The sequence below is a fragment of the Neolamprologus brichardi genome, chromosome 6 (assembly GCF_056152115.1).
Source record: "Neolamprologus brichardi isolate AB-2024 chromosome 6, ASM5615211v1, whole genome shotgun sequence".
NCBI classification, from domain to species: Eukaryota; Metazoa; Chordata; class Actinopteri; order Cichliformes; family Cichlidae; genus Neolamprologus; species Neolamprologus brichardi.
In genome coordinates, this window is record NC_142109.1 from 9233891 (window position 1) to 9247413 (window position 13523).

The window sequence follows — 13523 nt, forward strand, 5'->3', positions numbered from 1 at the left end:
TGAAAGAAATGAACAGTATAACCTCCAATGCTTGAGTAGAAAGAATGTATCTTGTGGATTATGTATTAAGGATCACTAAAGCATTGCATGACTTGCTGCAGTGGGATCATAAGACCGGGGATGAATGCCATCATGGGTGCCACAGGAAGCGGTAAAACATCGTAAGACATTTCCCTGCAAATACACAGTCAGTAGTTTATAAGCATGAACAGGCCACCCAATGATGTGTTTTTTATCCTCATCGCAGACTCCTGGATCTACTTGCAGGGAGGAAAAATCCAGCTGGACTGCGTCAGGGAAATGTATTGGTGAACGGCAAAGTCGTCACGTCTGACCTGAGGCTCAGCTCTGCCTACGTGGTTCAGGTACACAGATGCAAACATATGCATATTTTTTAACATTACGTACTGGTGAGTGGTTTATCTACATCGCCCTTTTGGTTCCAGGATGATATTCTGATGGGGACTCTGAGCGTGAGAGAGAACCTGCTTTTCAGTGCCAACTTGCGTCTGAACCCTAAGGATCACTCCACAGCAGATAAACACCAGCAAGTAAACATCATCATAGAAGACTTGGGCCTTACAGACTGTGCTGACACTAAGGTACAGAGCACCATGCACAAACTACTTTTTTTAAACTATAGAGGAAATATCAAAAAATGTTACAGTATTTTATGCAAAATAACTTATCATTAGTGCTTTTTAAATCCTATTACTATGAGACCACAGTTCCAACTAAACTGTATATAATCACTACAAAAATACATTGAAGTTTGGTGTTTTGGTGTAACTTACATACAAGAAAAGTTACTCTCCCATTTTATTTTGAAAGATCAAACTTTATAACAGAAGTGTCACTCTAGTTTGTCCTTTTTGCACATTTTAGATGCAAAGCAAGTTTTGCGTGTGTGTATTCAGATAGGCACGGAGTTTCTGCGTGGTGTATCAGGAGGGGAGAGGAAGCGGTGCAGCATTGGGATGGAGCTCATCACTTCTCCCTCTCTGCTGTTTCTGGATGAGCCGACCACTGGCTTGGATTCTAACACTGCAAACTGCATCATCGGTCTACTACACAAGTACAGCGCAGCTACTTAACTATCACTCATTAGACACATACACAAAAGACACAAATAACACAAAACTGAAGCACGCTGTATAAAATTAGGTAGAGTCAAACAGCAGCGTGCTGTTCATTGCTATCTTTAGTTCACATTTACACTATGATGGTGTTTCTGGTGTAAATGATCTCTTTATGTCACCATCTACTGCCGTCTGTGTAATAAAAATGTCCAAAAATGTATCAAGGTTGTCCAGAAGAGGCAAGACTGTGATCTTCTCCATCCACCAACCCCGATACTCCATCTTCAAACAGTTTGACCACCTCACACTGATGCATAAAGGGGAGGTGGTGTATGCAGGAGCAGCAGACCATGCCCTGATGTACTTCACAGACCTTGGTATGTAATGCATGAGTTTGTATATTTACTGTAAAAGTTGGAAGACTCTGACTGAGAATCCTATAAAAAATGATGAGCAGTTGAATACCAAAGGGAAATATACAGTATATGAGCTGCTGAATGAGGTCAGAAGTCAGGGCACGACTTAAGTCCTGTTTTATATTTATATGTTCATACTTAACTTTGTTCTACAGTGTGAAAATAATCTGAGATTATTTAGATAATCCAGCCCCTGCAGCCCTGAACTGGGTTCTTGGATTCATGGATGGATGTAGCACTTCCTCAAATCCAGATTGTGTATGCTTTTAAAGTTGAATGAGGTTGTATCAGTATGTCTGTGTGTGCTTTGTACAGGCTATCAGATTGAGCCTTTCAACAATCCAGCTGACTTCTTCATGGACATCACAAATGGAGAAACAAAATCAACAGTACAATGGGACATGGCAGGTAAGTAATAATTCACAGTTAAAAAAAATGTTCTCCTGCTTCGCTTCTCCAACCACCAACTACTTTTTGCTGAGAGACACACACAAAGACAACCTTCTAAAATAGACAAATCACTCTTTGTAACACCAGTTAAATATCCAAGCATGGTTTGGTGCTTCGTGAGTAAGAAAAAAAAAATCAATGTTGGATAAAGTTATTGGTGAAGTTACAGTTTTAGACATGTCGGTCACAGATTGCTCCAACAGCATTTCAAAAACTATATTCTACAATGTTTTTGCTTCATAACACAACCGGCCGCATATTTGGCGGCTATAAAAGCCTCACTTATTACAAACCAAGCTCGTGTTTGTGCAGCATGTTTGAAGTTTGAGTTGGGAGGCAGCTAGGTTTACTTAGAGTGACGTAAAGGAAGGTTTGTGTTATGTAACCAAGCACTTCTGGAGTAATTGCCCAGTTTTATATCTCCAAACCCATCTCACTTAGATTTCTTGGGTGGCTGTTACAAATCCATGTTTTTATTATGCTGTCCTTAACATGACACCGTGATTTCCTCTCTCACCCAAGAGGATTGCAAAAACCCATTAGCAATAAAGTATCAGCAGTCCCAGCTGTACCAGAATATGATAGAGGAGCTGGACCATGTGAACCAGAGCATTGTTGACGGGGTCACAGGTGAAGACAAGCCGGCCAACTACGCCACCTCTTTCTTCTATCAGGTGAGCAAATCGTCAGTTGCAGAGAACATTCTTTAATTTTAAAATGATTGGAGATTATTTTCTGGTTGTTGGAAATCTCAGGTCTCATTAGTTTAATGATTAACAGAAGCAGAAGTGAGTTTATTAGGTTATGTCACAGAGTTTACGAGCCAGCTGTTATCTCAGTGTGCTTGGCTGTGTGCTGATCCGACTCAGTTTTACTGTCTACTCATAAAAAATGTTGATAATTATCCTCTTTGTGTTTGTGTGTGTGGTGCATCTGTGTGTGTGTGAGCTAGATGCGTGTGGTGTGTGGCAGGACAGTGTTGAACACTCTGAGGAACCCTCAGACCTCCTACGCCCAACTGGCTCTCAACATCTTCTTTGCCGTTCTCGTGGGACTCATTTATTACCAAATGCCCCTGACACTGCCCGAGGCTTTACAGAACAGGTACACAACAGTCTGCCTTGTCTAATTCAGGGTATCTGCTCCATTTTCACCTCTGTATTCCACATAATATAATTAAAAATGTTTTTAACCGTGTATTGTTGTAGGGAATTATTGCAGGGCAGCTATTGTGAAGGCCACTTGGTTCCAGATAGTCAAATAGTATTTGCCCACCTCCTGATTTTCATATTTATTTGCATATTTGTCGCACTTATGTTTCCGATCGTCAAACAAATTTTAATGTTAGATAAAGATAACCCGAGTAAACACAAAATGCAGTTTTCAAATGATGATTTTATTTATTAAGGGAATAATCTATCCAAACCTACATGGCCCTGTGTGAAACAGTGATTCCCCCCTAAAACTAATAACTGGTTGTGCCACCCTTGGCAGCAAGACATGCAATCAAGCATTTGCGATAACTTCGAATGGTTTTTTTTTACAGTGCTATGAAGAAATTTTGTCCCACTCTTCTGCACAGAATTGTTTTAATTCAGCCACGTTGGAGCATTTTACACCGCGAGTTGTCTGAGGTTTATGGTCATGCCAAAGCATATCAATCTGATTTAAGTCCAGACTTTGACTAGACCATGCCAAAACCTTTTTTTGGCCATTCAGAGGTGGACACACTTGTGGTGTGTTCTTAGTTATTGTCCTTCCGTATAACTCAAGCGTGCTCCAGAGATTCGGGGCATGAACTGATGGTGACACATTCTCCTTCAGGATGTTTCTGGTAGAGAGCAGAATTCATGTTTCCATCAATTACAGCAAGCTGCCCTGAAACAGAAAAACAGCCCCAGACCGTCACACTACCACCACCATATTTGACTGTCAGTATAATGTTCTTGTCATGAAATACTACGTCACTTTTATGCAGATGCAACTGGACTCAAACCTTCCAAAAAGTTCAGCGTTTGTCTCATCAATCCACAGAGTATTTTTGTGGTTAGGGTTTTGTGGATAATCAAGATGTTTTTTGGTAAATGTGACACAAGCATTTGTGTTCTTTGTGGTCAGCTGTTTTTTTCTACTTGACTCCCCCATGGATGCCATTTTTTTCCAGTCTCTTTCTTATTGAATCATGAAGACTGAGCTTAACTGAGACAAGTGATACCTGCAGTTTTTTGGATGTTCTGAGGGGCAAATCATTTTCACACAGTGTCAGGGAGGTTTAGATAGTTTATTTCCCTCTTAATAAATGAAATCCTGAATAAATGAATGAGATCGCGAATACAAGCGGCGGAAATGGGTTTCCTCCGAAGGGTGGCTGGCCTCTCTCTTAGAGATAGGGTGAGAAGTTCGGCCATTCGGAAGGGGCTCAGAGTAGAGCCGCTGCTCCTCCACATCGAAAGGAGCCAGCTGAGGTGGTTCGGGCATCTGACAAGGATGCCTCCTGGGCGAGGTGTTCCGGGCATGTCCCACCGGGAGGAGGCCCCAGGGCAGGGTATCTCTCGGCTGGCATGGGAATGCCTTGGTGTTCCCCCAGATATGCTGGCGGAGGTGGCTGGGGAGAGGGAGGTCTGGGCTTCTCTGCTTGGGCTGCTGCCCTGGCAACCCGGCCCCGGATAAGCGGAAGAAAATGGATGGATGGATGGATGAAATCCTGCATTTTACAATCTACTCTGGTTATATTTGTCTAATGTTAACATTTGTTTGATGACCTAACACATGTAGGTGTGACAAATATTTTTCACAGTAATGTATCATGGCTGACATGTTCTTAATTTTTTAAACCATTGTCTCTTTTGTCTAATAATGGCAGGAGTGGAGCGTTCTTCTTCCTTATCATCAACATGGTGTTTGGGAATCTTTCTGCTGTTGAACTCTTTATAAATGAAAGGGCGATCTTCATGTGAGTGAGACATAAAGCTTATGTATGCACTTTAAAAGTGTGACTTGTGCTATTCTGTATTTTTCTTCAGTCAAAGCCAAAGCTGCTATATTCTTAAATCCACCATAGTTGCAGAGATGATAAATCATAAAAACAAGGCATGTAGGTTTGTTTTCATAGAGGATACACGACATTCCAAAAACAACTGGACATTGCGATTTTTATTCATTATTACTCAAGTCAGAGAAAATAGTTCATTTGTTATACAGTGTTTTCAGCTGTGGTTCACTACACATGGCTAACTATTGCACAGGGACCCCTTAAAAGAAAGAGCCTTTTACAAGAACCCAGTCAGATTCCTACAACCAATAAAGCACTCTTGTGTCAGTCCAAAAGGGTCGCTGGAACCATATGTACTCTAAAACTTCTCAACATATAATTCAGACCAGTTGCATAGCAATAAACAGAAACATACTTTGGGAAAGTTGGGTGATCCCTGCAGTTGTCTAGAAAATGCAGGGATCACCAGGAAAATGCAGCAGTACTCTGAAAAGACAGAAGGGACTAGAGCAAAGTGATTAATCCACAGTCTGTAATTTTTCCAGCAGAGCCAGTCATGCTCTGTTGGCTATATTTCATTTACAGTAATGCATTCACAAAGGACTACAAATAAATCTTGAGCTCTAACCCTACCTAACACTAACTTTGACCCTGAAACTGAGTCTTAGCCCTCAGACAGGCCTTTAAAGAGGTGTGAAATAAAACAAGCTGGCCTCTCACTGATTGTAATGGAGAAAACTCTCACAAGAATAGCTGTACAAGTAAACAGAATAATTTTGTTTATGTGTTCATCTTAAAGGTGACAAATGATTTCTGTCACTTGCTCATATTGTTGGGAAGAGCCACTGGTGAGAAAGGTGTTACCCACCATCTGCCTGCAACACACACATTTAATTAGTGTGTCTGTTTTGTAGTCCTTAGGCTTTATGACTGCCTGCATGAGACATATTTTTTGGACATTTGTAAATTGTAACTATGACAAAGTAATCTGGGTTACGCTCTCTCTGCAAGGACTCTGGACTAGAGCCCCGAGGCAACATAACCCCATTAATACTCATCAGCTAATTCATCTTGGCTGCTGTTCGCAAGAAAACCAAACTCACAAAGCAGTCATCTCAGGGGCTGGAAAAAAAAACAGCCAAAATGCCAAAACTGCAGTTTTGCTGTTAAAATAGACTTCACAGCAGTAATTAACATGTTTATAGTCTTGTGAAAATTAAAAAAAATGTTTTCGAGTTTATAGATAATTGACCTCCTCATGATATCTGTACTGGGAGTAATTGTTTTATATAACACACCGATTTAAATTGCACTGAGGCTTAAAGTTTGCTTTATTAAAAGCATAGCTGGGTGCAAGTGATAGGTGGCTGCCAGCACAGCCTGTTGTAGTCGATAGCTACCTGGACCAGGATGTTCTGACCAAGTGTGTGGTGTTGCTGCCTTTTAAAGCATTTTTTAAAAATGCAATCATCAATGAATTAGCGTGAGCTTAATTTTAGAAGAGGTGCATGCTTATGAGTTGCATCACACTTTGATATAAAATATAGCTAAAAAAAATGTCTGTTTTTCAAATTGTCAGTGAATCTAACCCTTTTCACCCTCTCACATTGTTTTTGAGTTTATGTTTTTTTCCCTGTTAATGTTTGTTGCAGTCATGAGAACTCTGGCGGCTATTACCGTACCTCCGTCTACTTCCTGTCCAAGATCTTTGCTGATCTCATCCCCAATCGCATGATTCCCATCATTGTGTTTTCAGCAATTGCCTACTACATGATGGGTAACATCATCCTTGCATGCAAGCAGACATACACATACAAAACACACATTGCGTCGTATCATGAAAGATGTTCTGATACAGTCAGTTAGCACAGAGAGGAGCTGCTGCTGTTTCATTCACATCCATGAAATGTCTTATTTAGGGCTAACTCCAAATCCACAGAGTGGTTTTGCAGTATGAGTGAGAGTTTGGATGCAGCAAATTAGTGAATAAGGAAACAGCAGCAGCTCCTTCTGCACAGGCTGAGCCTCATCTCAACAGTGTCCCAGATTTGATGAATAAAATCTGGATCCCCATAATATACTTCCTAATTAATTGAGCCGCTGTTGATTACTTTTCACTTGGAAGCTTCCATTTGATCTCACTGCCACTGTGCCAGGAGCAGCCCACTCAATAATTTCCTGTCTTCCTGTGTGCACGTGTCCACCATTCCTTCAGGGTTGAAGCCTGCCTTTGAGACGTTCCTCTGTTTCGCTCTGACCATGTCTCTGGTCAGTCTGGCAGGAGTTGGTCTGGCCTTCCTCGTCTCAGCGAGCGTTTCTACATTTGCAATGGCAAACATCCTCATTGCTTTGCCCTTCGTCTTCATGATGGTGAGATGCTAAGACTCATATATGACATGTACAAGAGAGGAATGGGCACTTAAGTTTCATCCCCTCTTTATGTTTCAGGTCTTTGGTGGTTTTCTCGTCAATCTCAACGCCATGCTGAGCTGGCTCTCTTGGGTGAAATGGATCAGTATCTTCAAATATGGATTGGATGTAAGACACAGAAAGCAAGGGAGGAGGATTTGTGTGTGAGAATGAGACCACTGGGGCTGAATGTGCCTTTATGTGAAGTGAGGAGGTTGTTCAGCCTGATCTCTTTGTCTCTCTTTCTTAGGCTCTATACATTAACGAGCTGAAAGGACAGTTTTTGTACAGCAACAACACAGCGTGAGTGAAATAACGTAGCTACTGTTTAAAACTTATGCACACACATGCACACACAGATTAAATGTGTCTTTGTGTCTTGTGCTTCAGCATCTCAGGGGAATATTTCCTGGAACAGCAAGGTATCGACTACTCCGTGTGGGGCTTCTGGAGGAACGTGGTGGCCTTGCTGGGAATCATATTTGTCTGCATGTGCTTGGCCTACGTCCAGTTGCGACGAATCAACCGCTGGAAATGATTCCCATTTATGTGTCAATAAGCAGCCAAGTATATTTCTTAGTAATTTAACAACAACAAAAAAAGCAACACTGGAGAGTTGTTTTATATAGTGCCACCAGACTGAGCTTTCTTTTACTATTATTTAATTTATTATTTCAGATCAATTTATACTGTAAGACATTACATTTAAAATCTTTTACTCACTTAAGCTCTAAAAAAGGGATGTCAGACTCATTTTACATCCCAGGTCACATGCTGCCCACATTGATGTTAAGTGGACCACACTAGTGAAACTCCTCTTTCTGTCATTGTAAAGACGTCTAACTGTCCATTTAAAGTCCCTTGGAATATCATAGAAGAAAAACAAGTGCAATTTCAACAGTATCTCTAAGTTTTTTGCATGATAAAGAAATGTTGTCAGAGTAGATGGAAGAAACCTGTCAGCACGAATAAAAAAAAAAAATGTATTACATTTAAAAAAATTTGGTTTAGCTCATTGCTCAGACACTTCTGTAATTACAAAACTGAAAGTTTTTGTTAATTCTCAGAAAATATCCTATTTGTTTATTTTTTACATTATAAAAAACTGATATTTCTAAAGAGACAATGAGAAACATTCATTTTTTCTGTCATTTAATTCCAGGATGTTCTGTTCATCTGGACTTTGGGTTTTCAGTGGGAGAAACATTTTGTAATTTCTTAAGAAGTCACTTGGATGAGTGAGGAAATTTTTTTCCCACTGGAAACATAACCTCCAGATAAACAACTTTCTGGGATTTGCTTACCTTGATGATTGAGCTTGCATCAAGACTTTCATTTAATTGTTATATCTTATGTAATGACTTCAGTGTAAAAGTCCAAAATTATGCCCTCCTTTATGGGCTCAAATTGTGGTCATATGCCCTCCTTTATGGGCTCAAATTGTGGTCATAAATATTTTGTACTTGTAAATCAGGATTTGTATGTGTAAAAAGAATTTGTGTGTGCATAAAAAAGATTTGTATGTGGACTTAGCCAAAAAAAAAAAAAACAACTACGTGTCAAACTCTGCAAGTTACAAGTACGAATTTTCATCTGATTGGCCAATGTCATGTCAATCACAAATTTAAGTATCCAATCAGAGAACAGATGGTTTTGGCTGTCGGAGGGGTGCTTCTTTGAACTGCAGGTCCTTGAAGGGTAATACAGTTTGAAGCTGGAGGATCTCTATATAAATTTCTGATAGAAGCTAGGTCCTCTAACTTTCAGTAGCTGTTGAAAGGATAAAGTTGTGGTATATCAGTGGTTTAACAGAAAGTCAGCGCTGACCCGGGAACATTGCTGTGAGTCACAGTGCTCAGCTTAAAGGTACTTTCACATCGGACGCAGGATATGCTGCTAATGCTAACTAAAAGCAAAGGATCCAGAATTTGTTGCGCTGGCTGCTGAGCTCTGTAGGTATGCTATGCCACATGTATGCTAATTCATAACGAAGAAAGCTTTGTAACTATCCCCACTAGTGAAGACTGTAATTTCCAAAACACTGCAAACAAATCTTTTTTACACACACACAAATTCTTTTTACACATAAATCCTGATTTACAAGTATAAAATATTTATGACCTCAATTTGAGCCCATACTCCTTCACATGTTCCTCAACCGTCCTGTGGACTGGAGTCGAGTCTTTGCCCAGCCAATGCTGGCCCTTGGCCTTATGATTAAGGGCCCTGCTCTATAGCATTAACCATCACACGTGTTGTAACATTTGACTCCCAGGTGGATAAGCTGATATACTATGTCTGACAACTGCCAAACCAAGATCTTAAATCCGTAGAAAGCTACTTAGCGCTTTCTTAGACAGTGTTGGTTACAAAAACAAAAGTACAAATGATTTATCTTTAAAAAGTTTTAAAAGTTTTCCTGTTTTTAACGTATTTATTTCTTCTTCTTCTTTTTAATAAATGCAAGTCTTACAAAACGTTATACTGATCAAATGACGGTAAAGGTGCAAACTGCTTAGCTGTGAAATTTAAAGTGAGGGCACAGAAGACGAAGGAAAAGCATTAAAAATCAAAGTAAACGCTGACTTTCCCTTTAATTTCACTTCATCGGTTACTCTTCTGACATTGCATAACTGCGGATAAAGTGTCATCTTGTGCGAGATCTTTATCAAAGCCATTAGAGACGATCCTGTGACGTGCAAATCCTCCTGAGGCTCGTGCATCACTCGCACATTGCAGCAGCTGTGTTGCTCTGTGCACTGCACCTCAGAGCGCATGCTCGGGCAGTCAGCGAACAGTTGTGTCTTCTCATCCTTGCACATTTGCACCTTGTTAGAAAGCCATGTGTCAATGAAAATATATATTCCACAAAATATTTCAGAGGATCTTAACACCCAACGCTCAAAAACACAAAATAAAAATAAATATTTTTTTTCTGCATACAGCCCTTGTAGTTGTAATCCAATAGTATAAAGGGATAGCCACGACACCATCATGCTAAATGACATGTCACATCACAGTTTTTATCCTAGAAATATGTATGAGGGAAACTTGACAGTTACCATAACAACGCGCATTTAATCCCGGGCGCTCGCTCATTTCCAGTCACCTTCAGAAACTTTTCACGCTGCTCGCGCTCCGACTCAGCTTGTTCCTCGCCGTCATTGGTGCGTTTTCCAGCCCACGTAGCCACTCTGTACATTTGAGCATCACGCGCTCATCCACGCCGTAGTCATCCTCTTCCTCGTACTCCACGTCGTCGTACTTGTGCCGCTCATTCAAAAGGGAGATTTTCAGAATTGAGTTTATGTCTCCGAGCTCAGCGTCAGTGCTGTTTTTAGCGGTGACTCTGCCGCTGTGAGAGCCGTTTCTCTGCCTTTTGGGCACGTTTTCCCTCCTGCGTCGGGACTCCGTGGCTCCTCCGGGAGCCAAGGTGGATCCACTCGCGGGGTTTCTGGCGGCTGAACGTTGCCGGTGTCTCTCGCTGTTTCTCCGCTGCAGCAGGAGGACAGCCTCGGGTGTGAGAGTCAGAGTGAAACGGACCTCCTGCTGATCCTTGGTTCTCACAGGCTTCACCTGTGAGTCACTCTTTACAGAAGTGTGACCGGAGTGTTTGCGCTGCTGTCTTTTAGACAGACTCTCTGAGCTGGTGACAGGAGAGCTGCCTGTCTGGGATGAAGGCAGCGAGCCTTCCCTTCTGTTTGCCCCTGACACTCCTTTAATTGTTGGCAGATTACTCCTGGGCTGACTCTTCTTCCCCAGCTGTTTCAAGTTCAAAGCCAGCCTCTCCTTCACTGAGCCGCCTTTGTCTTCTTTCAAAGCTTTGGTCACAGCAGATACAGATGAAGTGTTGTTGGTGGGTCTCTCCTTCCCAGCGAGTCCTGACACGGAGCGCGCGATGGACACTGGCGGTATGAAGGGCATTTTGGCAGCGCACAGCATCAAGTAGGAGAGGAGTTCACTTTTGCTTGTGAAGTGTCGAAAGAAAAAAGAAGAGGGGACTAGGGAGGAAAGTGATTTCCTGACCGAGTTGAGATACCGTGATGCATCTTCAGCCATGCAAGGGTCAGCTGGCTGCAAGTGCGTCACTGCCTCGCGGATCCACCAGTGCTCCTCTACACAGGAATAACATTTCCTGATGCCTTATACCTGAGCTGTGAGTGGGAGGTTGTTGGCATGCTTTAAAAAAAGAAAAAAAAAGAAGAAGGGCTTGTATGATGCTCATTACCCTGAGGCTCAAACATCTAAAATAAACCTACACCTCTAATCCTCCAGAGTGATTAGTGAGAGCACGTTTACTATGCACAGTACAGGTGCACATGCAGGCCTAATCCTCGCTGGATGTTTGGATGTCCATGGATGTGCAGTGAACAAACTATGCAAACAAAGGTCACTTGAAACATTAAGCTTTTCTCCCTGCTCTGCATTTTAAATAAAACAAAGAAATAAAGCATGAAAGATTGGCACAGAACACATTTATTTAATAGGATTCTTTCACAATTTGATTAGAACGTTTAAAATATCGAATTTTACACGACAGGAACTCGTGTGCTCTTATGTCTAAACATGCATTTGACTCCAGCAATTGTGTGTTCACTCGCAGCACCGCTTCTTGTGCACGTGAAGAACCCGTCGACAGCGTGGACAACTGTGGTAGGCGTCCTTGAAGTGGTTTACAAAAAATGGAATCAGGCAGCAGCCGAGCACAAACCTATGAGGCGGAAAGAACCACACGCTGATCTCGGACTTTTGTGTGATCGATGCTGGGGTACAAAAAACAACCAGACTGAAGTGTTTAAATGCCTCTCACCCGCATAACACAAACACAAGACACATGAGCCACGCAAAAGTCCCGGCTTTAAAGGTGACCTCTGTGGTGACCCGAGTCCTGCAGGAGGGGCAGGTTGCCAGACCTGGAGAGCATCGCAGCTCAGCTTCATAGCTCACAAACTTTGCCCTGGGTGAACGTGAAGGGGCATCATACACTGTTGAGAAGAGGTTAAAAATGAATGCTGACATGCAACCTGAAGGGGATTGCTGCTATTTTTTTTTATTTTTATGTAAAACTGTAGAGGGGGGGGGAAACAGAGCTAAAATCAGCAGCTTAAAGTAATAAAATATTAAGCTATGTTTAAACTTAGCAGTGAGCAAAGAAAATGTGACATTACATATTCAAAATGGAGGTAGAAGAGCCTGTACCTGGTACAGCTGAGAGAATATTGTTGGGCAAGCAAACTCCTGAAGACGAGGAAGGCGGTTGTGGTGGCTGTAGTGGTGGTGGTGGTCGGGTGAAAGGTGAGTGGACTTTGTAGACTTTGTAGACTTTGACATCTTGATTCGATTTACAGTCCTCTGGAAAAATGGATACACAGTGAGGTGTTTGTTTTTTTCAACCACAGGAAAACAGACTAAGCAATGCTTGAGATGAGAGGTTATTTTTACCTGGTAAGAAGTATGGCGTAGGTGCAGGAAACAGCTTATCCACATTTGATTCCATTTAAAAGGCCTGAGGGAGCGTGAGAGGAAAAACAAGAGAAAACTCCTAAAATGTGCCTCCTGTGTTTGCGTCCAGCAGGGGTTCATCAGCAGATGTACCAGGTGCTGTTAATTGAATTTGCCTCTGATTGGTTCAAGAAGGTATTACCCATTGTTCAATAGCACCATGAGCATGTTAAGCAGGTAGAAAGGTCTTTCAGCGCTGGGGCAAACCTTCCTCCAAACAGCCATCTTGCTTAGTTTTATTCCATTGGAAATTGGTAAAAAATTAAAAAAAAATTTAACACCAAAGATAATCTGTTCTTTATGAGTAAGGCCAGATGTGCTCTATTATGCAAAATAGAGCTCCTCATTTCTTTGGATGCTTATCCTTATCAGGGTTGCAGGGAGGAGCCAATCTATGTTTTTACTGCATTAACAGTGTATTTGTGAAAAATGAAGCCTGAAAAATGCCAATCAGATACTTAACAGACTCTACTGACTTCCAACATATTAATTGGGATTTGCCCAAAAGCTTCACATTTGGATTCATCACTCCAATAAGACCTGATGCCACTGATTTTCTGTCCAGTTCTTGTATAATTTGGCATACTTTGACCTTTTCTCTTCCTTAAGAATGACATCTTGATCAGATACTGTTTATCTGCTATAGATGTTTTTTAGGCCTACTTCTTCTTTTGT

The 13523-nt window shown here is 41.5% G+C and overlaps 3 protein-coding genes across 3 annotated transcripts; 1 reads left to right on the forward strand and 2 right to left on the reverse strand.

Moving 5' to 3' along the window:
• The first annotated feature begins 105 nt into the window (after nt 1–105).
• abcg2b (ATP-binding cassette, sub-family G (WHITE), member 2b) lies at nt 106–8412 on the forward strand. Its single transcript, XM_035910058.2, has 14 exons — nt 106–161; nt 248–365; nt 447–602; nt 918–1075; nt 1305–1456; nt 1811–1903; nt 2468–2619; nt 2898–3049; nt 4809–4898; nt 6590–6714; nt 7153–7307; nt 7386–7475; nt 7597–7649; nt 7737–8412. Exons 1-14 carry the CDS (start codon nt 121–123, stop codon nt 7882–7884), a joined length of 1683 nt encoding a protein of 560 aa, XP_035765951.2. The 5' UTR covers nt 106–120; the 3' UTR covers nt 7885–8412.
• On the reverse strand, nt 8115–11448 carry LOC118454594 (uncharacterized). The gene has a single exon (XM_035910081.2). It carries the CDS (start codon nt 11403–11405, stop codon nt 10458–10460), a length of 948 nt encoding a protein of 315 aa, XP_035765974.2. The 5' UTR covers nt 11406–11448; the 3' UTR covers nt 8115–10457.
• A 364-nt stretch (nt 11449–11812) lies between these two features.
• On the reverse strand, nt 11813–12871 carry LOC102796175 (lipopolysaccharide-induced tumor necrosis factor-alpha factor homolog). The gene is made up of 4 exons (XM_006796165.2): nt 12789–12871; nt 12546–12698; nt 12157–12331; nt 11813–12057 (listed from the first exon to the last, which is right to left on the reverse strand). Exons 1-4 carry the CDS (start codon nt 12841–12843, stop codon nt 11940–11942), a joined length of 501 nt encoding a protein of 166 aa, XP_006796228.2. The 5' UTR covers nt 12844–12871; the 3' UTR covers nt 11813–11939.
• Between the last annotated feature and the right edge of the window lie 652 nt (nt 12872–13523).